We start from the raw sequence: 24,441 nt of genomic DNA on the forward strand, positions 1-24,441 counted from the left end.
GCAACAGGCACAGGCGGCGGCACAGCAGCAGCAAGTACAACAGCAGCAGCAGCAACAGCAGGCACCACCGCCCGCTGCGCAGCAGCAACAGCAGCAGGCGGCAGCGGCGGCGGCAATGTTGCAGGCGGCCCAGCAGCAGCATCACCAGCAACAATTGAGCATGTATGGTCAGGCAATGGGCCAGCAGCAGCAGCAACCACAGCCAACGCAGCAGCAACAAGTGGTTGTGCCACCAGTGGCGGCACAGCCGCAACCGCCAGTGGCAACAGCACAACAACAGCAGCAACAACAAGTGCAGCAGCAGCACCAACAGCAGCAGCAGCAGCAACAACAACAACAACAACAACAGCAGCAACAGCAATCGCTCAATGACCAACTGCAGCATTCCATCAACGATATAGTGGGAGGAGGCGGTGGCAGCTCTGGAGGAAGCAGCAGCAGCAACCAACAGCAGCAACAGCCCCAAATCTCGGCCATGTCCTCGCCTTTGCACCAGCAAAGCCTACCCAGTATGCATCATTTGATGCAACAGCCGAATATGGAGGCAGCCGCAGCAGGACCTCCGCAACCAACATTGACATCGCCGCATCACCAGTTGCAACATCAATCGCCCATACACCAACAGTCGCCACATCACCAACAGCAGCAGCAGCAGCATCTGCCGACTTACGGTCAATCGCAGGTGCAGGTGCAGGCGCAGCAGCAACAGCAACAGTTTGATCCGTTTGCCAATATATTGGGTGATGCCAGTAGTCAGGCGGCGGCATCGACCTCGGTAGTACAGCCACAGGCGCAAGCACAGGCTCAGGCTCAGGCACAGCAGCAGATAATGTCGCCGGCACATGTGAGCTCCCCAATACCACAACAGATGCAACAGCACCAGCAACAAACGCCACAGCAGCAACAGCAGACACCCCAGCAAGTACAAGTCCAACACCAGCAGGCACCCACGACACCATCTCATCATTTGAGCAGCATACTGAATGAGACTGCAAACTCGAATGATTCCTCGACGTTGGCTGTGGTCGCGAACGACAGCAACAACAGCAGCAGCAACAGCAGCACCAACAGCATCGTGAACAATCAGCCAACGTCCGTGCACGACAGCAATTCGCAGAGCAGCATTAACAGCAACAACCAGCAGCAGCTCCTAATGGACAGAGATACGAATTCACATGGCGCGACTTCAGAGCACTCTACACAGCATGCCGTGGGTGGTGTGGATGTGGGGGGCCTGTTCGATCAGAATTCCATGTCCTCGTCGAGTGCGGCTGTGGCTGTGGTGGCCTCGAATGCTGCCTCTGCAGCGGCTGCCCTGCTGGACAGCAATTCGCAGTCATCAAACACGGAATTCGAGAAGAATCAAAGCGAAAGCGAGGGGGGACTGAGTGGCAGCACAGGCACAGGTGCCGCCTCCGTAACTGAAACGGAACTGCCACAAGATGAGACGAGCATGTCCAAGACGCAGGATATAGCTTCCATGGGAGCAGCATCCACAGAGCTACTGCCAGTGGTGGGGCAAGATGATCTCCTGGACAAGACCACAGAGGAGCTCGAACAGACAACATTGAGCCAGCCCTTGGGAGGAGATCTCTCGACGTCCCTCTCAGAGGACCCGAAATCCGGAGAGGAAATGTCCGAAGAGAAGTCCCAGCCGGCAACAGCTTTGCCCACGGATAGCGCTACCCCAGCACTGACGGGACCGGTACCTCCGCCTGCCATTCCTCCGATGGGTATGCCATTGCATCCTTTGGCTCCGGGCTATGATGCAGCGGCGGCGCAGGTTATGCCTCCAATGCTGCCACCATATGCAGCAGGAGCGGGCATGTATCCCCCCTATCCGATGCTGCATCAACAAGAGATCGCGGCATTGCAACAGCAGATCCAGGAACTGTATTGCATGCCCCCCGGCCACGAGCCGAACCATCAGGAAAAGCTGATGCGCCTGCAGGAGCGCTTGAATCTCCTCCAGCAGCACGAGATGGCAGAACAGTGCGCGGGTGGGCCACAGTGTGTGCTCTTCCAGAGCATGCCACCCTACATGGGAGGATCAAATCCTTTGCTCAACCAGCAGATGGTCGAGTCTCCCCAAGTGTCATCGACCACGGGCAGGGGTCGCAAGGGTGCGAATAAACCAAGGAAACCGCGGGCCAAAAAGGGCGAGAAAGCGGGACAGGCGGGCAGCCAGCAGGATCTGATGGATATCAGCGGGAATGTTGTGGTGGCGGCAGCCAACGCTGCCATTCCCACCACACAGCTGCCAGTGTCCGAGGACTGTGTGACCCAGGGAGCGGGCGACACGAGTGTCGTGGGGATGGTCGAGTACAGCGAGGGCATGGGCGATCTGTCGCAGGACGTGCACTCGGCCAACGAGCTGGACACCTCCACCGATGGCAGCGGCAAAAAGAAGAAGCCGCGCAAGCCTCGCACCCCCAAGGACCCCAACAAGCCGCCACGCGACAGGACGGCCAAGGTGAAGAAAAACCGTGATCCCATGGATCCTAATTCTACAGACTCCCCAGGCCCCGGACGCAAACGTGGGAGTGTCGGGAAGCGTCGCAAGCAGTACGGCGAGGAGGGTATCGAACCGCCAGGAGACGGCAGCGAAGTGGAGGATAACAAACCGCTGGTCCCCAAGTCTGGATCTGCGACGCCGATGGCGAAGCGGAACCCACGTCCGGAGGCGGAGTTGGGACAGGAGTCGATGGCGAATCGCCCGACTATGATGACATTCCCGTGTCGAAGATTCCACGCAGCGCAAACGAAGACGAAAAGGATCCTGAGGCGGGAGACGAGACTGTGGATTCGGTGCCAGATTCCGCAGGAGATGCTGCCTCCACGCCCAGTCGCAGGGATCGCAAGCGATCCACCGCGAGGAGTCGTCGCAATGCGAACTCGGAGGATGGAGGCAGTGCACGACGCAATCGCGGCTCTCTCTCGGCCAAAGCCCTCAAGAAGCGTAGGAATCGCGGAAGGATTGTTCCCGAATCCGATGGCGAAGACGATACCATGGATCGCACGCCCCCGCCATCGCCACCGCCCGACTCGGAGCTGGACTCGAACAAACGCCGCTCTTCGAGGAACACACAACGAAAGAAGTACGTCGATGATGTGATGCTACGCTTCTCCGATGACGAGAACTCTCTGCTGGTGGCATCGCCCGTCAAAAAGGACAAGAAATCATCGGCCGCGGCCAATGCCGCCAACTCGAATGCTGGCAGCGATGTGGAGAAGGCAGAGCCGCAATCTGGAGCCGAGGGTGAGGCCGGCAACTCTGCGGGCGAGGGCGAGAAGCCTTCCCTGGGGATGGACGAGAGCAGCCAACTGGAGGCCAGTTCCAGCACCTCGGCAGCAGCCGCCGCTGCAGCGGAGAAGGAGCGTCAGAGCTCGAGCGAATCGGCATCTGCTGCCATGTCCTCGAAGCCCAATTACGTGTACATCAACACGGGAGATGAGGACAGCATGGTGGTGCAATTGGTGCTGGCCACGCGCATGGGCAAACGTGAGCTAATCCCAGAGGTGCCCAAAGAGAAGACACCAGAGCCAAAAGTGGAGGAGAAAGCGGCAGACAGTGAAGATTCTAAAGAAAAGGATACAGAAACGGAGGATAAATCCAAAACAGAGGTAGAAAGCGAAGCAGAATCTAAGGATGCGGAAAGCAAACTTGAGGAAAAGAAACCAAAACCCGAAACGGAGTCCTCTGAAATGGAAGTCGACGACACCAAAGAGGAACCTCTCGAAAAAGAGGAAACGGAGAAATCTGAAGAAGAATCCTCGGAGAAATCCGATGAAGAGAAAATGGAAGTTGATGAAACGACTGAAACGACAGCTGTCAAATCACCAGAGGAAACAAAATCCGAGGCAGAAGATGAAGAAGCCGCCAAGACTGATGAAGAAGAGGCCGCCACTGTGGCTCCCGAGGAAGAGGAGAAGGAATCGGAGACGGAGAATGAGGATGAGGCCAAGGAATCGGAGACCTCGGACAAAATGGAAGTGGAAGAAAATGCAGGAGACTCGCCAAAGTCCCCAAAGCCAGCAGCAGCAGAAGAGGAAACTGTGGACGCCAAGACAAGCGTCAAGAGTCCTTCCTCCCCAAAGCCAGAGGGAACAGAAGAAACAAAGACCGCCACGGAGAAGGAATCCACCGAAAAGGAATCCGCCGCCGCCCCCAAAGAGGGTGAAGATACCGAAAAGAAAGAATCGACCAATGAAGATGGGGATACGAAGGACAAGGAGAACAAACCCGAACCCGTTTACATCGATGTTGAGGAATATTTTGTGAAATATCGCAATTTCAGTTACCTCCACTGCGAGTGGCGCACCGAGGAGGAGCTCCTCAAAGGCGATCGCCGTGTGGCCGCCAAGATACGTCGCTTCCAGCAGAAGCAGTCACAGCAGGTAAACATCTTCGAGAACATCGAAGAGGAGCCCTTCAATCAGGACTTCACCGAAGTCGATCGCGTACTCGACATGTCCGTGCATACGGACGAGAACAGTGGCGAAACCACAAAGCATTATCTCGTCAAGTGGAAGTCTCTGCCCTACGAGGACTGCACCTGGGAGCTCGAGGAAGACGTAGACAATGACAAAATCGAGCAGTATCTGCGTTTCAATAAGACCCCATTGCGTTGCGAGTGGAAGAGCCGCAAGCGTCCGCCTCCAGAGCAATGGAAGAAGCTGGAGAAGACGCCCATCTACAAGGGGGGCAACAGTCTGCGTCCCTACCAGCTGGAGGGTCTCAATTGGTTAAAGTTCTCCTGGTTCAACACCCACAACTGCATACTGGCCGATGAAATGGGTCTCGGCAAGACCATACAGAGCTTAACCTTTGTCCATTCGGTTTATGAGTTTGGAATACGAGGGCCTTTTCTGGTCATAGCCCCCCTTTCGACGATACCCAATTGGCAGCGAGAGTTTGAGGGCTGGACGGACATGAACATTGTGGTGTACCACGGTTCGGTGACCAGCAAACAGATGATACAGGACTACGAGTTCTACTACAAAACAGACAGCGGAAAGGTGCTGAAGGAACCCATTAAGTTTAATGTACTTATAACCACCTTTGAGATGATTGTCACAGACTATATGGACCTCAAGCAGTTCAATTGGCGTCTGTGTGTGATTGATGAGGCGCATCGGTTGAAGAATCGCAATTGTAAACTCCTCGAGGGATTGCGACAGCTGAATCTCGAGCATAGGGTCCTACTGTCCGGCACACCACTCCAGAACAACATAAGCGAACTGTTTTCGCTGTTGAATTTCCTAGAACCCGCGCAGTTCTCCTCTCAGGAGGAGTTCATGACGGAATTCGGGAACCTCCGAAATGAGGAGGAGGTGAACAAACTGCAGGCACTGCTGAAACCCATGATGTTGCGGCGTCTTAAAGATGATGTGGAGAAATCACTGGCCCCCAAAGAAGAGACCATCATCGAGGTGGAGCTCACGAATATACAGAAGAAGTACTATCGCGGCATACTCGAACAGAACTTTAGTTTCCTGAAGAAGGGCACCACATCGGCCAATATACCCAATCTGATGAACACCATGATGGAGCTGCGCAAGTGCTGCATCCATCCGTATCTGCTCAATGGAGCCGAGGAGCAGATTCAGTACGATTTTAAGTCGCAACATGGCGAAGATCCCGAATCCTATTACAAGAATTTGATTCTCTCGGCGGGCAAAATGGTGTTGATTGACAAACTCCTGCCCAAACTGAAGGCCAATGGCCATCGCGTGCTGATCTTCAGTCAGATGGTTCGCTGCTTGGACATTCTAGAGGATTATCTTGTCTACCGGAAGTATCCCTTTGAGCGGATCGATGGACGCATTCGCGGCAATCTCCGACAGGAGGCCATCGATCGCTACTCGAAGCCCGGCTCCGATCGCTTTGTCTTTCTGCTCTGCACGAAGGCGGGCGGATTGGGCATCAATCTGACGGCGGCCGATACGGTGATCATCTACGATTCGGACTGGAATCCCCAGAATGATCTGCAGGCCCAGGCCCGATGCCATCGTATCGGGCAGCGCAAAATGGTGAAGATCTATCGACTGCTCTGCAGGAACACCTACGAGCGGGAGATGTTCGACAAGGCCTCGATGAAGCTCGGACTCGACAAGGCCGTCCTTCAGTCGATGAACACCCAGGGCTCCAAGGATGGCAACAACAAGCAGTTGTCCAAGAAGGAGATCGAAGATCTCCTCAAAAAAGGTGCCTATGGGGCCGTCATGGACGATGACAATGCAGGGGATAAGTTTTGCGAGGAGGATATCGATTCGATCCTAAAGCGACGCACTCAGGTCATTACCATGGAATCAGAGAAGGGTTCCACCTTCTCGAAAGCCTCCTTTGCCGCCTCCGGCAATCGATCGGACATCACCATCGATGATCCCGACTTTTGGACCAAATGGGCCAAGAAAGTGGACATAGACCCCGATGCCTGCGAACGCGATGAAACCGAAGATCTGGTACTCTCTGAGCCGCGACGTCGTACTCAGATCAAACGCTATGGTCATGAGGATGTAATGGAACTCAATTCCGAGGATTCGTCGAATGAAAACAGCGACGAAGAGGGAGGAATAGGTAAGAAAATCATCGCATTACCCACCAAATAGCATTCATGAGACCTATGATGTTTTCCCTATCCAGGTCTACGTTCGCGACGCCGCAAGGAGAAACGCGATCGCGGCAGGGACAAAAGAGAGAAGGGCCATGAGGAGTACCTACCACGTGAGCGTGATGCCTTGGCCGCCTTGGGTTTGGAGGAGATTCAGTATGGAAATTGGGCCAAATCCGAATGCTTCAAGGTGGAAAAGGGTCTGCTTTCCTTTGGGTAAGTCGGTTTTTTTTTTAACCATAAAAAAAAAGATCTGCAATGAGAGGATTCTAGGATAGAAATCAGCCTAATATCACAGGATATCCTTTAACCTTTAAGAATGAAAACCGCTTCTTATGCATTAACTCAATCAAATGATATTAATTTATGTTTTAAACTGAAATATAGCCCCAGATCAGAGATCAAAGAGCTTTAAAATTCAGAGATACGCATTCGGCGCCGAATAAGATTGTTGAGCTTCATGTTCAGGATGTAGATCTTGCGATGGAGCATTTTCTCCTCCTTCTCTAGAACGAGAGCCTCCTCCTTGCGTTCGATATACTCGCTAACACTGGGCGCCTCGTACTCCTGCAGTTGGGCGCGCAACTCGTCGAGGGTCACCGAGTCCTTCTCGTTGTGCACCTGGACAATGGCCACTTCCTTTTCCAGCTTGGAAATGGCTCGAGATACCTCCTCGGTGCGATTGAGAACCGTACGCATCTCGGACTCTAGGTTCATCATGGCCTGCTTCTCCTCGGTCATCGCCAGGGAGGTCTTTCCGGTGACGCCCTTGAGACCCGCCATGTGGATGTTCTTCTCCTCCAGCTGATTGATCAGCTCCGTGCGCTTGATGATCAGTTTCTCAAAGTCGACGGCCGTGAGGATTCCACTTAGATCCGATTTGGTGATGAGATCAGCACGATGCTGCTGGCAGGTCTCCTGCAGCGAGACAATCGTTAGCTTCATGGTCCCAAGCAGAGCCCGGGCATTCTTGAACCAATTGCTGGTGAATTTGCGCAGCTTTCGTTCGATTTGTCGCTCTGTTGCCGACTCCAGGAAGGCCAGATCGTTCTCGTCGCGCAGAAAGTGCAACATGAAGTTGTTCTCCGTCTCCATGGTCTCCTCGCTGCGAGCCCGCAGCTCTTCGATCTTGGCACGCAGCTGCTTAACCTCCAGCATGGCTAAAGGAGACACATTGAAGGGCATTTAAAGGAAAGGAACATCAATTCTTACCATTCCTTTCGATGTCCACCACACGCTTCTCCAATTCGGCTGCCCTTTTCTCGGCCATCTCTGCCTTGGCCTTGTAATTCAGTTTGTATTCCACGCCACGGCGTCTATCGGCACCTGTGGGTGCCATGGACGCCAGATGGGATGTGGAGAAGGGTATGGAACGCTTGGAGCTCGACTTCCGGCTGCTCATCATCTGACTGCCATGCATCGATGTTCGCTGCTTGTTCTGCAAGCGTTTCATTATCGAAGTGCGACGTTGTCGCAGGCCAATCAATAACTTTGGATCATTCTTCTCCAGAAACTCGACCATAATGTAATTCTCCAGCTTCATGGTTGCCACATCGTTGTGTATTTGCTCGATGGTCTGCAGCATTTCCATGGCATCGAAGGTGGCCAGTCGTGCGACACGCTCCTCGGCCGTATAGCTGCGGTATTCCTCCAAATAGAATTTATACGTAATGGCCGTAATGTCCAAGTCCTGCGGCGCCACATATTCGTGCTGGAGCCCAGACTTGTGGCTGAGACGCGACTTGATATCGGACTTGCGGCTCAACATCATCGACGGCGTCGTCTTCAAACTGTGCTCCGACGTACCCATCTTGGTGTTGGTATTGGTTTGGTTTACTTAATATTAGTGGAGAAAGATGGATAAAAGATTTAATTTTTCTGTAATATGACTATGATACGGTTTTGTAGCATTTCAGAAAACTATACATGAATATGTAAGACAACTAGATTGTTAAGGGGAAAGATAAGTGACAACTAATAGACGGGTAAAGTGTTCGATCGTTACACATTATTGCATTCTCACCTGTCCGGGTGGCCAGTCCAATGCACAGGAAAATCGTGTATCGATTGGGAAAATCTAAGAAATATACAGTCTGTTTATCAGTCTAAGGAATCCTATCACTTAAGAATCCTATCGTTACATACAAAACTATATTAATATATATTCTTTCAAAATTCAAAGACTAATTTGTGTGCGATCTTTTTGCAGTTGGGGCCGTTGGTCGGAACTTTTGGAATTGGGACAATTCAAGCGCGGCTGGCGCGATATTGATGTTGAGGATTGTGCCCGCATAATCGTAAGTATTACAGACCACAAGACCAAATCATTTATATCATTTACGGACGACAAAACTTAATGATGACCAAGCTATGCTAATATTGAGAGAACTTTAGGTTTTCGCTGAGTAAAAACACAACTTCTCAACCCGCTGAAAGAAACCAAACCGAACATCAAACATCAGAATACATTTCTCAGCATTTCATAAGTAACCCATGTTTTCCCATTCCCCTTACAGCTCCTATACTGCCTGCAGGTGTACAAGGGGGACGAGAAGATCAAGACATTCATCTGGGATCTCATTACGCCCACGGAGGATGGAGAGGTGCAGAAAATCAGCAGGGATCATAGTGGCCTACACAATTTGGTGCCACGAGGTAGGAACGCCAAAGGTATGGTAAAAGATACATTCACGCACACTCCCAACTGCTGCACGGACGTAGAGAGTTATTCAAACGAAAGCCCACAAAAAAAAACACAACAGAAAGCATCAAATAATTGTACAAAAACTTCCTACACACTATGTCTTCTATATATTCCATGGGGCTCTTTGGACTACCTACCTAACTATTTTGTATAAACTTCTGAAACACTTCTTCAATCTTCTTTGAAAGATCTAATATAAGTCCACAAGGGATCCTCCATTTTTGTGTAGTGTGTGCGCTTTGATGTTTTGGGTCTGTGCACTACAGCCCTTCTTCTACTTCCTGGCTCTCCTGTGGTGCCCTCCTATTGTATCGTATAACTCACGCTTCAAAACAAAATCTCTCGACTTAGACCAGGACTCACTTTGAGTATTTGTACTCCTAACGACCTTTACTCGACGACTGACTGACCAAAAAAAGTGTGTGTATGTTTTGTTGCCATGCAATTGTATGCCTTTTACTATATTTGAATCTTGTATTATTTTGTACATTTCTAAATATATTCATTAACTAATATTTATATATATATCGTAAGATACATGTAATTATTAATCATTCATACCTTTAATTCATATTTTTAATGTACTTTGTATTAATTATTGATTTATCTTTGCAAAGGATAAGAGAAAATGTTATGGGAAATTCAGCCTCATTTTGAGAGCAATTCGAAACCATTATGGTCGCTTAGAATTCAAAAGCATTTATAGGAAACCGCGTCATGCGCCAGTGCCGCTCGGTGCCGTAACTGGCTTCGGCTTGGTGACACTTGATGGTGCAGTCTTTTCATATTCAAAGGTGTTCATCATTAGGATGATATGAAATATAATAGAACCGCAAATGAATCTCGGGAATGATCAATCACCGTGTAACCTATGGTTAAATGTACTCTCTAGAAAATTGTTAGTTCTGTTCTGAAAAAATAAGCTCATATTAATATAACAAAATCATCGATCGTTTTGGTTAGTATTTTAAAGAAAAAGTTGATCATTAACAGCCCTTTGCAAAGACAAACCTAACTTCGTTTGAGCGAAGATCACTTTATTGTTTTTTGTAACCAACATTAAGCATAGAAAACCAAATCCATGTATATATGCATATCTCAAGCAGATACATATATTCATTGAGATGTGCAGCGAAGATCGCATTGCATTCATTAATTGCACAACAATCGAGTTGCCCTCAGGCGAATGACAAACGACTGAGGACAGCTCCAAGGATCCCAAGAAACATACCCTAACATTATCCATACAAATTGTTGCCTTACAGGACGCAATGGTGGAAAGTCAAATAAGGAGTCGACTGGCAGCTCAACCCCGGCACCGGGCACTGCCTCGGGGAGCAACAGTGGCAACACGACCCCCGCCCACAAGTCGAGTGCTCTGGATGGAAGTGGAGACAAGGATGGACTCGGCGGTGGAGGAGTCAGTGCCAGCGCCGTGGCCGCAGCGGTTGCCACTCCCATGAGCATCCATGATCCGAATCACTGGAGCAAGAAGGAGAAGTACGATGCGGATGCCTACCTCGAGGGCGCCTATAAGAAGCATTTGGGCAGACACGCCAATAAGTGAGTCACGTGTGGAATCGAATTTGTGCATTTAACATCACCCCCTCGTTCGGAACAACAGGAGCACACTTTTACTAACACTCTCTACCCGTATTCTCCTCTCTGCTTTCTCTTTTGCCTTTCTTTCTCGTCAATTTGCGTTTTGTCTTTTGTTTATTCAATGTTGTCCTTCACAGGGTTCTGCTGCGCGTACGAATGCTCTACTATATACAGCACGAGGTGATTGGTGAATTCGTTCAGCAGATCAAGGATAACACTCCGATCAGGTAGGACTTCCGCTTTAATCGAAGCTCGCTCTCCTCTCAGCTTTCATCATACATCTTGTTTGTTGTTGATTGATTGATTGACTGACTGATTGCTGGAGCGTGTTACATAATTAATTAAATTTTTATTGAATCTTATTATTTGTACTTGTATAGCGAATTTGTTTTTCTATTTATATACTAAAAATGCCAATTTGTCAACTGTTTTATTATCAAATTTCTTGTAAATTAATTCGCTTGAACTTTTCAATCAGCTGATGAGCTAGTTATATGAAATTGTGGAACCAGTTATGGTTCCCTCAACTGCATTCAAGTTCCAGCGAATTACAGCCCTGACTATTGATCTATCTTAGACTCTCACTCTAGTCGTCTCTTTAACTGTAATTGCTCTCTCTCTCTCACTCTCTTTGTCAATGTATGTTTGGTCGCTCGCTCTCGCTTGTCCATTAATGCTAACAAATAAAATGTAAACATACATTCTCACACAACTCTCTCTCATGACTAACACACATTTATTTTAAATACAGTACTGATCGGTTATGTGACAGATATACTACTTATATGAAAATATTCAACACTTTACACACGCTTTATTCAAATCGGTTATCTGCAAACGCTTTTGTTCTATCGATTGAACCACTTTTTATCGATAATTGTACTTGTCACAAAGCAATAAAATACTACAACTAATTGGAAATAAAACCATTCTAAAAGCAGAATTTTGACTCGATTTTTTATCGATATAGCTTTCCGATAATTACTAATAAACGATATACGCTTATGCAAAAATCTGTTTCTCCATTTAACAATGTACATAACCGATTTATACACTGTATGTTCAATATATTCACAATTTTCACACACATTTTGCCAACTAATCTTCGGCATATTCGTCGTTAACTACTTCCTATCGCTGTGTTTTTGTGTGTGTGTGTGTTTTTTATTGCTCGTCAACTCGAATTTGTTTAACCAACCGAAAAATATTTAATTGATCTCATTATGAATATCCGTACATAACCGTACGATACGATACTACCGTCAAAACTGCAGCAGTACGAAAGCCAAGCAGCAGCTGGCACTCCATATGGAAAGGTAATATCCCCCGAAACCGCCATAAACCGATCGCCTATCGTTCGCTCTCTCGCACGCACGCACGCATCGCAACACGCTCGCTCCTCCATCCAAGCAGGCGAATAGGGATATCCACGCTACTACTCCCTCTCTGTCTCTCTTTCTCATATACTCCTCGTACAGTCGTGCAGTCGTCCTCATTTACAAAAAAAAAAAACAAAAACAAAATTGAAAAATTTTACTAAATGAGATTTTTTACATTTTATAAAAATAATTAAATTTGTATATTTTTGTACTTGCAACAAAATTCCAAATTCCACAAAAATGGCAACGAAAAAAAATTTTGAAAAATTAAGGAGAATGAATTCTTGGAAAACCGTTTTGAGTTTTGATTTCGTATTGAATTTTATTCGCATTTTGTAGTGGTAAAAATCTGTAGTGCAAATTGGCTATTAACAAAATTATTATTTTTTATTACATTCTGTTTATTTTTTTATTTTTATCATTTGTATTTATCTTTTTGATTTTATTTTTTGTTTAATTTATCATCCAAACAACAAAAAAACAAAAAAAAAATTATTTAACCAAAAATAATTGAAAAATTGTACTAAAAAACCGCATTTCTTTTTGCGCATTTCTCAAATCTTACGCTCTCCTTCCCTCCACTGTCGTATCGTATCAAACACACATTTGAATCGAAATGTTTATCGAACGTAATCGAATGTCTATCGAACGAACGAATCATGTAGCGAGCTCCCCATTCGCCCGCCGCCAACGCCAGATCAAGTGCCATCCTCATGGTGGAATCCCATTTGTTGTGATAAGAGTCTATTGGTCGGAACCTACAAGCATGGCTGTGAAATGTATCGTCAAATGCGCGCCGATCCCAATCTGTGCTTTGTCACCCATGTGGGCGCCGGTGCCGGTGACGATTTGGCCGTCACGAATTTGCCGATGTAAGTGCTCAAAAAAAAAAAAACCAAACAAAAAAACAAAAGTAGTTAGCATAGCACCATCCATAAATACCATTAAGTAATCCCCCGCATAAGCCACATACTGTACTAAAACCAGAGATAATCCCCCATATAACATGCTCAGACTCTGGCCAGATGTCAACGAGAGAAGGATAAAGGATCCAAAGAAAATGCTTAAGTCATTCGAAACCATTCCCACAAATACTACTCACACACAAAGGCATAATTCATTTAAAATACATATCTTGATTCCTTAAATTGCTGAATGCTTCAGTTTTGGGGGTTGGTTTTATGAAGATCAGTGATTCTAAACATCTAAATTTAAGAGTAAATCAAGTAAACAAGAGAGATGGGTGGGGGTCTGGTAATACCCATTTGCAATGGAGAATTATGAAAAGATATTGAATATTTTTGAGATAGGATTTGAGATTAGGATTCATAAAAGTTGCCAAAAATGGTTTAACTTTTTAAGAACTGTATTGTTATAGTGGTCCAGGAAGGATTTCGAAAGCTGTATCAATTCCTTTAGAATTAAAGTATAGCACAGCATGGTCACACTAAACATGAGCTTTCCATTCCTCTGGTCTCACTCACGGGCACACACTCATTGACGCATTGTCTCATTGAAGCCATCCATTGCCGTTCACTGAATGTGTGGTGTGCGAGTGTGTGTCTCTTTAAATTTCTCTCAGTTTTTAAGCAAATCTTTATGTGGCATGTGCTCCTTTACCGTTACCCTGACCCAAAAGCCAAGTCTCTTATATGAAGCATATACTCGTATATTCCTGTGTTCAATCTTTTAGATATTTTATTAATCTTGTCTATGGTTGGTTTCTTGAACAGAATCGAAGACGATGCAAATTCTAAGCACGATGACGGCGACGAGGTGGACGATGATGGGACAACAACGACCAAAGATTCGGACTCCACAAAGCTGACCGGTGGCGACAACAAGGACTCGCTCGATCCGGAGCGTCCCAGTTCGTCGGGTAAGACCATCAGCAGCACAAGCAGCAGCGGCGATGGAAACGGCACCGAAGCGGCCACCAAAGCTAAAGCTAAAGCGAATGCAAATGCTAATGCCAGCAGCGACCTGGAATCGTCGTCGTCTGCCCCGACTGAGGGCAATGGCAGCGCCGTCGAGGCGACCGCCGATCAGCAGCCAGCTGAAGCACTCCCAGAATCGGCAGACCAAGATCAAGAAACGAAAAGCGCAAAAGATAAAGCTAAAAGCGAGGTGCCATCTGGTGAGGCAGTCGGAGCTTCCAGCTCCACCTCGGGCGGCACCACATCCTCATCCTCCTCAACGCCTGAGGCTGACTCCAGTTCGGTTGAGGCAGGAGGAGATGCTGCCGCGAGTGGGGTCGAAGCGATGACTGTCGACTCTGGAGAGGTAACCAGCGCATTGGACACTGAAATGGAAACTAAGACAAAGAAAAACCAAAAGAAAAACAATGGCGAGGAGGCTTCTACGACAGCTGCTGCTGGAGACGCCGCCGAGGATGCCGCTGCCATTGCTCTGGCCGATGCTGCCGGCTCACCCGAATCATGCACTAACGCTACCACAAATATCACCACCACCACCACTACTACTACTACTACTTCCATAACCAATCCATCATCCAACACCACCACCACAACCACAACCAACTCGGCGTCTGCAGCGGCGACGGCCATCAATTCAAACACCGAAAATGCTAACTCCAACTCAAATTTAGGCCTGGACGAGGAGGAGAGTGTCGCCGGTAGTTATCCACCGACAGTGGCCGCTGTCGAGGATGCCACAACCATGTGGCCATCGATGCAGGATCTGAACACGCGCCTCCGACGCGTCATCACCGCTTACCAGCGCAACTACAAGAAGGAAGAGCTCAAGCAGCAGCAGAAGGCCAAGGTTAGTCTCTCCAAAATGTTACTCCTTCGATCACAACCAAAACCCTATCATCTCTATCACCAATCCACTTCTATTATTTCCTCATTTCGTTCATTTATATTCACATGATTCACGTTCATTTTGTCACCTCTGTCCTCCAATCTTTCAACGAATCTTCGGCTCGAACCAAGCCAGCAATATATTTAAAAACTTTTTATGTTTGGGTCAGGGCTTACAAATGACATTTCTGTATACTATTTGGCTTTAATTTATTTATTATTTACTTATTTTCCGATTCTTTTTTTAACATGTCTCGATTAACATGTTCGATAAAATGTTTTAATTCAATTGATTTTTATCGATTTACTTCAATTAAACGATTATTTATCGCTGTTGGTTCTGAAAGAAGTCAATAAGTTCGTATTCGTATTTGAATCAAGGGTAAATTGTATCAAAGCAATTCTATCGAAGTTATATCGATAAAAAGGCTATCAAAAGCAATCGAATATTTCGTTGGTTTTAAGATATTTGAACGTTGACTTCAGTAATATTCTTATACATAGTTCCAAAACGCAGTCCGTTCAAAATGTTGCAATAAAGATGAAAAAAATTTGTAAAATCGTAAGAATGATTTGGCTTTCGATTATTCTTTCCCAAAAATTTCCTCACCTAACGCACAATAAGAACACCTTTTAGTCACTTTTTCTTTTGTTTTCTGTTTGTTTTTCACCCTACCCTTATTTGTTGAATCATTATTTTTGTCGTAGTGTCCAGTGTTGAAACGTACGTAGTTTTGTTGCTTAGCTGTTGGCCCGTAGCTTAGTTTTTGCGAACCGTACACCGTAGTTTAAAAGTAGAACAGAACGGAACAGAACAGAACAGACGAAAGACAGCCCAGACTGAAGACGGAAGACTGAAACCCAACTGAAATCGAGAACCAAGAACCGAATCCGTAATCTCAAAACTAAAGAAACATTGAAACAGCCAACAGCTGATTAACAAAACTATGTACCAGCTGGAAGATGCATTTATCCTGAAGGAAGCATCAGTCCATTATCCATCCCATATCCGACATCAATTCATTGGCTAAACCAAAAAAAAAGAAAAAAACAAAACCCATAACATATCATCCAGAATTCTCTAATTTTTCATCTCTCCTTCATCTTTGACTCTCATGAATCTTGTTCTTGTTGTTAAATGAGTTCTTACCACAAAAACCCCAACCTCTCTCTCTCTCTCTCTCTGTGTCTGTCCCTCTGCCCCACAGCTACAGGCATTGGTCTCGTCAACGCCACCGCTATCGGTTCCCACAACGCCCACCCTTCAGTCCATGCAAATGCAAATGCAGGGCGGTAGTGGCAACGCCGGCTCCTCCGTCGGTGGCTCCAATTCGAGTGGCATCGGCAGTGGGTCGAACAGCCAGCTGCAACAGCAGCTCGATCCGAATGGACGCAGCCTGCAGGCACTGATGCAATCGCAGGGCCCCAGCACATCGGCAGCAGCGGCCGCTGCAGCAGCCGCAGCCGCTGGCGGCTCAGCGGGCGGATCGGGGCCGACGGGCAGCGGCCATGGAATGGGACAGCAGGGCAGCGGATCGACGGTGCCGGCGATGCCCACCGCCGCCGATATCAGCCTAATGTTGAGCATCCTCAACACCACCGATGTCAGCCAGTTGGCCAATTTGGATATCAATAAGCTGGCCATGTACCTCGTCAGCATGAACAATGTACGCTAGTGATGAGTACCACACATTATACTATATTTATTATACACAATATAACCCAAAAATGCATTCAATCCACCCCTTTGCCAAACCAATCAACCCCCTACTCACCCACTCAATGACCAAAAACACTCCACTACCTCTCTGATACTCTTACGAGGGGTGTAATAGACCATGAACAGTCCTTTAACTGTTAACCTACCCCTCCCAGCCCCCGCCCCGATGGAAGACTGTAGCCCACACACTGACACAAAACCAAACATCACGTCACGTCACACAACAAATGTCGTCGTTCCTATCTAACATAACCCATAACACCACTTGTACTAATTGAATACTAACCTGCATGAATCATCGAAGTATCGATAGATCTAACACTTTGATTGGTTACTAACATGATTACATTCCCATATATATTTTATATTGAATTTCGAACATATCTAGCTTAAGAACATTTCAAGGAAATTTACTAATTAGATCGAATAACTTGGAACAAATCAAGCTATAATTCTATGGGGAAATGTCTCCATATCCATATGTGGAGACTTATCAATGAATTTTAGCATATAAATAGATATTAGTTCAGACTTGATAAACCTCAAAAGACTTATTTTAGGGGCAGTCTCTAGGTGAAGTTCTAGGTCTAAAGCTGTAGAAGTCAAATGACAATCCTGTATCGAAATATTGATCGATTTATCAGCGATTATTACAAATTGATTGTTGAACTTCAGAAGTGTTAAGATATGAACACAATAATATTAAGATTCAAACAAACTTCGGAAATAAATCAATCCCATATTTGAGATTATTCGATTATAGAAAGACGAATTAATTAAATTCATCGATTAGTCCAAGTGAACAAGTTTTCACTGCGTTCTAATATTCCGATGATAATATATTGAAAGACATTAACATACTAAGATTAGTACTTTCAAATTTCCTTATTAACAAAACAAGTGAAGGAATTTTGTACTATCTTTTTAGTATTGTGACTATTATCCAAAAGAGAGCATCAAAGTTACTAATCATTTCAAATTAGCGTTGCAAATTAGTCGATAATTCGATTAATCAAATTTAAATGATTTTCTGTTCTGTTTCTGCTCCCCTCTCGATACACAAATCCACCCACCCACACTTCAGATTATCGACAAATCTTTTTAGTGAAAAACAAAGGCTGGGAAACACTGTGAATCTGACTAAATAAAAAGTAAATTTGACACCCACACAACCGCACCACCCGTTAACGCCACCGCCTTGAGGTGTAATGTGCTGAAGTGAGGTGTGAGGTGTGAGGTGTGGGTGGTGCTGGCGCTGCCGGCGGTCTGTCACCACCGTCTATGAATGCCTCTCTGTTTCTGTGTGTTCGTGTCTCTTGCCGAATGTACAAACAAAATTGAACTGAACGATGACAAAAGCCGAAGCCTCGAATGACTTCGGGTAGAAAGGCCACCAAAAGCAGAGGTAGAGTAAAAGCAGCAGCAGAGGGCAGAGGGAAAGTGCAAATACACTTATGCTTAATTTATGCAAAATAAAAGAAATACATACACTCGAAATGTGAACCCGAAATGGTGCACACGACCGATGCTCAGATTATGCTCGGGAGTCAGTCGCTTCTCTCCTTTGCACCCCACCCCCATCTCTCTCCTGCCCAACCAGCAGATGCTTCGCGAATGAGCAGCCAAAGCGGAGAAAATGTCAAACCACTTTGCACACAGCAAAACACCCTACCCCACCCCCGCGTCATCGTCAACCCATCCCAGCCCATCCAACCCTCCGCTAGTGCCTAGTTGTGTTGTATTGTACAAACCGTTGCTTTCGTTTCCTTTTGGGGCTAGCAACTGCCACCAAACAGTGGAGCCCACCATATATTGGCCGAAAGGCTTGGGTCAAATTATGAGCGCGAAGTCAATTGTACAACCTGACGCGACGGCTTACCACTGTAGTCGAGAGCAGCCGACACGATGGGCAACCACGACGACTGCGACGACGGCGCCGAAGCTGCCGCCATTATCAAAAGGCAAAGCCAGCGAGCCATCAATCAAGCCTACAACAAAACCAAGAACAACAGCACTAAGAGTTCAAAAAGAAGAAGAGCAGTCGCAGCCAGCAGCAAGAAGAGAAAAAGCCAGCTCTTGGTATACCCTTGAGGGAGTATAGGGTATAGTTGACCAGATGTTGGCAAAGCAGGAAAAAGGACCTCAATTGGTCAAGTTAGCGAGGAAAATATCTGCCGAAAAATAAAGATAATCCAGACAATCATTAAAAATGTTAGTTCCCCTATGATTTACTCAGCGAAGTTTAAAAAACATCGAATGACCACATCAGAGAAAGGATGTATAGGGTATCTAAGCTTCGGCACCCGAAACCAGCATTCCTTTCGTGCTGCTCTTATTCTTGCTTTGCTATTGCTGTTGTTGTTCCTGTTGTTGTATTGACGAGTGAAGTTCTTCTTTGGTGACGATGATTGTTGCGGCGGCGTTGGTGGACGACGACGACGTCTGGTCGTTGAGTATTCGATATCGGGTCGGGTGGTTTCTGCTGCCTGCCGCCTAGCTACGCTACACGTTTGGCTTGGCTGTACTTACCGCCGCCACCGCCACCGCCTGCCCCTGTATGTGTATTAGTTTTCCATGCGAGTGTCTCTCTCTCTCACTCTCTCGGTGTGTGAGTGTAATTTTACATTTTCTGGATTTATCCAATGTTTAATTTTTTTTTTTCGTGTGCGCCCACCCAAAAGCAGCGGATGAGGCTGTGCTACTCTCTTTTGCTCTCACGAACTGAATTATTGAGCGGAATATGTGACTTGGCTCTGGCTGGCTGCGTGTGTGTGTGTGTGGTGACGGTGACCTGTTCCTGTTTCTGTCTCCGTTTCGGTTTCTGTTTCTGTTCAGTTCCTGTTCTGCATGCCCCAACCGCAGGCGTTTCGATAAAGCAGCCTAATTGTGCTCATTTGAGCTCCCATCTTCATCTCCCTTCCACTCGTCGTTGCTTGGCTTTCGTTTCGTTATGCTTATTTTTATTTTTCTTCGCAAGAGGCCTTTCTTCCTTCTCACACTGCAGCCGCAGCTTAAAAGCATTTTTTCTGATTCCTTTTTGCATTTGCAACGTGTATTTAGAACACAGGCATAGATCTCTTTCTCTCTCGCTCTCTTACTCTGTATGCTTAAGTGTGTGTGCATGGCTTTGCGCTATTCTTTTTTGTGCCAATCTTTGGCTGGAAACCCAGCCGAGCCCACCTTCGATTTGCTTGGATGCTTTTGTTGCTGACCGCTGACGCTGCAGCGCTGTTGCTGCGCTGTCTCTGTCGCTGTTGCTGCCATTCGATTTATTATTTTATTAGCATTTGGCGTTGCTGCTGCTGTGCACAGTGGTACAGGTTGGATATGTACATACCTAAAATGTGGAATATGGAAAACTGCTATTTGAATTTGGTCAAAAGTCGTGATTGGGATTTCTGTAGAAAAATGCTATTCCACCAGTGCCATTTTTCGATATTTCCCATAAGTATAGTGTTATCCCAAATCATGAAATTTCCAAGAAAAATGTCACCATTGTATTCAATTTTTGGAAATATACAATTTTCTTGATCCCGTACGTATGTTGTCCATTTTGTTCCACTGTGCGCGTGCGCATCACGTGTTGCTGTCGTCGCATCATCTCGTTTGAATGCAGCTGCTGCGTCAGCGCATTTTTCACTTCTTTCACACCTGTCAGTCGTAAAACATTGGGAAAAGTCGCCGTTGCCGCAGCATCAGTACCCACTGTGCCGCATGGTCAGTCGTCAGTCTGTCAGTCAGTCCATCAATACGTGTGTCTACCTGCTGATGCTGCCTCTTTTCTGTTTCTCTCTCTTTCCGATTTAGTTTGTGTGTTACGCTTTAGTCAAATTTACGATAGAGAACCATGCATCAGACCTCTCCCTCGCGCTGCCATCGCTGATCATGCATGCATGTGTATGTGTCAGTGTGAGTAAGTGCATTTGCTGAAGATGTGTCGCCATTGCATCGATTGTGTGTTGATGGTGGTGGATATACGAATATACTTATGCATACAAATGTGTGTGTATCTGTATATCTTTATCTTACGGATTGATTAATAATCTCGTTTCGTTTTGTTTTTTTTTTTTTTGCTCTGACTACGTGCTTATCGCACTTTAGTCATGTTTCCATCTTTCGCTTGAGTTTCTCACACTCTTTCTCTGAAAGAGACAGAGATTCGTGTGCATGTAGATTGGCCAAAGGTCGAATTAATTAAACAATTGCAAAATGCCAATAATCGAAGGGGCAGTCAAACACACATACACTCTTGTCATATATGGACAAGTTAAGCGGAATATTTCCAAGAACAGTCACCATTCTTCTGGCACACACACACCCATTGTACCTGCGGCTCTTAATCCATTTTCATGTATTCGCCTTTTTGCCTGATTCTCTCTGTTTGGTTATTATTTCATTTTATCCCTTTTTCCGCTGAGTGTTGTCCTGCGTCTCCCTTCCCCCTCCCCACTCCCGTCATTACCGAACATCAGACGCAGCCGTCGCTCCGTTCCCGTGCCCCTTCCCCATCCCATTCCCATCCCATCCCCCATTCTATCCACCTTCTTCTCTTATGCTCGCTCTTTCGCTCTTTATTCCTCAACAGTGTTTTTGTGGTACATTTGTTTCATTGCTTTGCCTTTTTTTTTGCCGTGTGATATGTTTTATTCCCCCCGCGCATAGCTCCCCTTCCAGCGTACACGTGTATGTGTGCAGGCTCTGCCTTCTTTTGCTTACATTACACAGTTGACACAATGCGGTGCTTGCTGCTGCTTTGCCTCCTCATTCTTCAACTCGTCCATCCAGTGCACACTCACTCACTCACACTTATGCTCGCTGTGGCTCTCTCTTGGTTTCTTCTCTCCCTCTGGCTTGGCTCTCTCGCTACTTTCGGCTCTCATTGAGGCTTGCTATTGCTCTCTCTATCTCGTCCGCTCTGGCTGTTGCAAGTGACGCTTGCCGCTCATTCACCTCAGACTCAGACGACAGGCTTGTGCCTGCCTGCTGCCGCCTGCGCTGCCCATCTCATTCATATTCACATTCACCCAAAACGGCGTTTGGCTTAATCTCACGATTGTTTGGTTTTTCTGCTCTCCTCACTCAATACTTTCGAGTCTGGCTAGCTGCTAGCGGTGCGGCGGCGGCTCTCTGTATCTGTATCTGGCTCTTGGCTTGGTTTTGGCTGATTCGCATTCGATTTTAGCTGCCGCTGCCGCTGTCGCTGCTTCCGTGCGCGTACGCGCCTTCATGTGACTGTATGGTTGTTTATGTGTGCCTGTGTGTGTCTGTGTGTGAGAAGTGTTTCTTGTATTTGAGTCCGCAATGCTCTCGCTCATTATTTGTTTGAGCGCCGCGGTGTAAAGTTGTAAAAAGTCCAAGTGCTCGTCCGTGGAGGAACGGCGGTAAACGAGAACGAAACGGAACGCGAACGCAAAACTCTTCTTGTCTCTGTCCTTTGCATATGTGTGTTCGTACCCATAAGTGTGTGTGTTTGTGTGTGCCTGTTTGTGGGAGAGAGAGATATAATAATCATAATAATCAAACGGAATGGAATAATGTAATTGACAACGTGCTCTCTCCATAGTCCATAGTTGTCTCCTCGAAACGAATTGAATGATAATTAGTGCTTAATTAAAATCAATAATCATGACGAGACCATAAAATCGAGCAAACCACATTCGATATCAATTCTCCTTGTGATACTTGTGATATAGGCGGTGTCCGTACAAAATGGAGGTTATTAAACCCATGGACTTTAGCAGCTTCTCTGCGTTTTGCGAGCATCTCAACAAATCTTCTGTGGCAGCAGCAGCATCAGCATCGGCAGCAGCAGCGGCAACAGTCACAGCCACAGCAACAACAACTACTACGGTTCCCTGCCTGAACAATGGAAATGGCATTTATTTGGAGGTAAAGCGGAATGACAATTTATTGCATGGGGCATCTCCTCTCTGTCTCGCTTAATTAGAAAGAGAATGCAAAGGGGAATGGAAACTGGGAACTGGATGAAAAAAATGTAACGGAGCAAACAATAAATGTACTATGCCTATGGCGCTTTCAAGTAGCGGGAGTGGGAGGGAGGACGTCGGAGTCCAGTATGAAGGAGCAGAAAGGAGCATGTGTGTAGCAGCAGCTTACATGCATGCCAAAGAAGAAGACAAGCAAACCTACGCTCTCACACTAACATATACATACACCTCCACCCTCCACCTCTAGCACTAGCAATGCGCTCATTTAAATTCGTTTTACCCCCGCTGGCCTCCCACTCCATGCCTCCATACCTCTGCCACCGCCTCGCCAGCGATTCTCCTACGGCCAGTTCCAAGTCAAAGTCGAAGGCGAAGTCAAGCCGCCATCGTTTTCGTTTCCATACTAATAATCATAATCAATCGCTCGCACTTGTAGTATCGTGTAAATGCAGAAGACGACGTCGACGACGAGCGACGACGACAGCGATATAACGGTTGGCGGGGGGAGCAGAGCAAAGTGTTTGTGTGCGCGGAAGCGAGACGCAGATAGATAGGCGAAGAGGGTCTCCAAAAGTCTCTTTATCTGGTTCTGCGCTTTGTCGTTTGTTTTTGTTTGTCCCCCTTTTCGGATTTCGTTTCTCCTGTTCATTCGTTGGCGGCTGGCACTGGCTCTGCCTCTGCCTCCGCCAAGGAGTGTGGAATAGATACGTGGGGAGGGAGAATGGATAGATGGGTGGTAGTGGGCAGGTGCAGGGGAAGGGGGAATTTGTTGTAGTAAAAAAGCCGTTAGCTGTATAAACAGAAACAGGCGAACAGGGTTGCCAGCCCGTGCGCCACACTTGGCATCCTTTTGGAGCAGCAGCAGCAGTAGCAGAACCAGAAGGAGACCCTAAACACAAACACAAACACAAACATACGTATGCGCACATAAACTATCAAACAAACACTTGAACATGCAAAGACGAAACCACAGTGGAACTTGGCTAAGAAGAAACATGAATAAACTATAAACCAATACTATGTGCAACGTTTATAAAGAATTCAATTCAATCTCTATTAGAAAATATCGAATTGGGCCACTGTAGGTGCTACGGGAACAAACTAGTATGGAAATGTTTCTAAAATTCAGGAACCTTTGACCCCCTCACTTTAATATAAGGGAGGTTTTGTGGGAGGTTCCACTGTAACGTCTAGCTGTGTGTTTGGCTTGCATTTAGTTGTGGCTTTGATTTCACATTAGTTGAGATGGGCACACACCGCAGCAGCAGCAGCAGCAACAACAGCCTGGCAACACTTGCCCGGTACGCTGCTCTTTCTCACACTCGCCTCGCCTCGCGCTCTGCTCTCCCTTACGACATTTGTATATGTACGTAGTTTCTTGTTCCGGTATCTGTCTGTTAAGGAGCGAAGAGTAGGGCAGGGGGGGAGACATTCTTCTCCTTTGGACTTGGGAGACAGAGCGGACAGGGAGAGCCCCTTTTGCAATTTTGTGTATTGCGATGCTACTGACTTTTCCTGGGCACCCATTATTATCATAACTAACTAGGAGAAGACGACACGTACACGTACATGTATACGTACATGAATATGTATTGTATAGAGGAGACCCAGCTCTTGAAAGTGTGTGTGTGCTGGAGAGTCGTCGTCGTTCC

The 24,441-nt window shown here is 46.7% G+C and overlaps 2 protein-coding genes across 2 annotated transcripts in view; one reads left to right on the forward strand and one right to left on the reverse strand.

Annotated features, from left to right (window-relative positions):
- LOC108161699 overlaps window positions 1–24,441 on the forward strand; it is a 49,582-nt gene that overhangs the window by 13,983 nt on the left and 11,158 nt on the right. The window contains 10 exon segments of the mRNA XM_033392844.1: window positions 29–2,647; window positions 2,650–6,580; window positions 6,647–6,830; window positions 8,824–8,911; window positions 9,131–9,269; window positions 10,584–10,881; window positions 11,058–11,147; window positions 12,965–13,171; window positions 14,033–15,083; window positions 16,330–16,788. Coding sequence (XP_033248735.1) covers window positions 29–2,647; window positions 2,650–6,580; window positions 6,647–6,830; window positions 8,824–8,911; window positions 9,131–9,269; window positions 10,584–10,881; window positions 11,058–11,147; window positions 12,965–13,171; window positions 14,033–15,083; window positions 16,330–16,788 — 9,066 coding nt within the window.
- LOC108161698 lies at window positions 6,952–8,557 on the reverse strand. Its single transcript, XM_017296010.2, has 2 exons — window positions 7,827–8,557; window positions 6,952–7,774 (listed from the first exon to the last, which is right to left on the reverse strand). Exons 1-2 carry the CDS (start codon window positions 8,422–8,424, stop codon window positions 7,026–7,028), a joined length of 1,347 nt encoding a protein of 448 aa, XP_017151499.1. The 5' UTR covers window positions 8,425–8,557; the 3' UTR covers window positions 6,952–7,025.

This window comes from Drosophila miranda, chromosome 4, assembly GCF_003369915.1.
Source record: "Drosophila miranda strain MSH22 chromosome 4, D.miranda_PacBio2.1, whole genome shotgun sequence".
NCBI lineage: Eukaryota > Metazoa > Arthropoda > Insecta > Diptera > Drosophilidae > Drosophila > Drosophila miranda.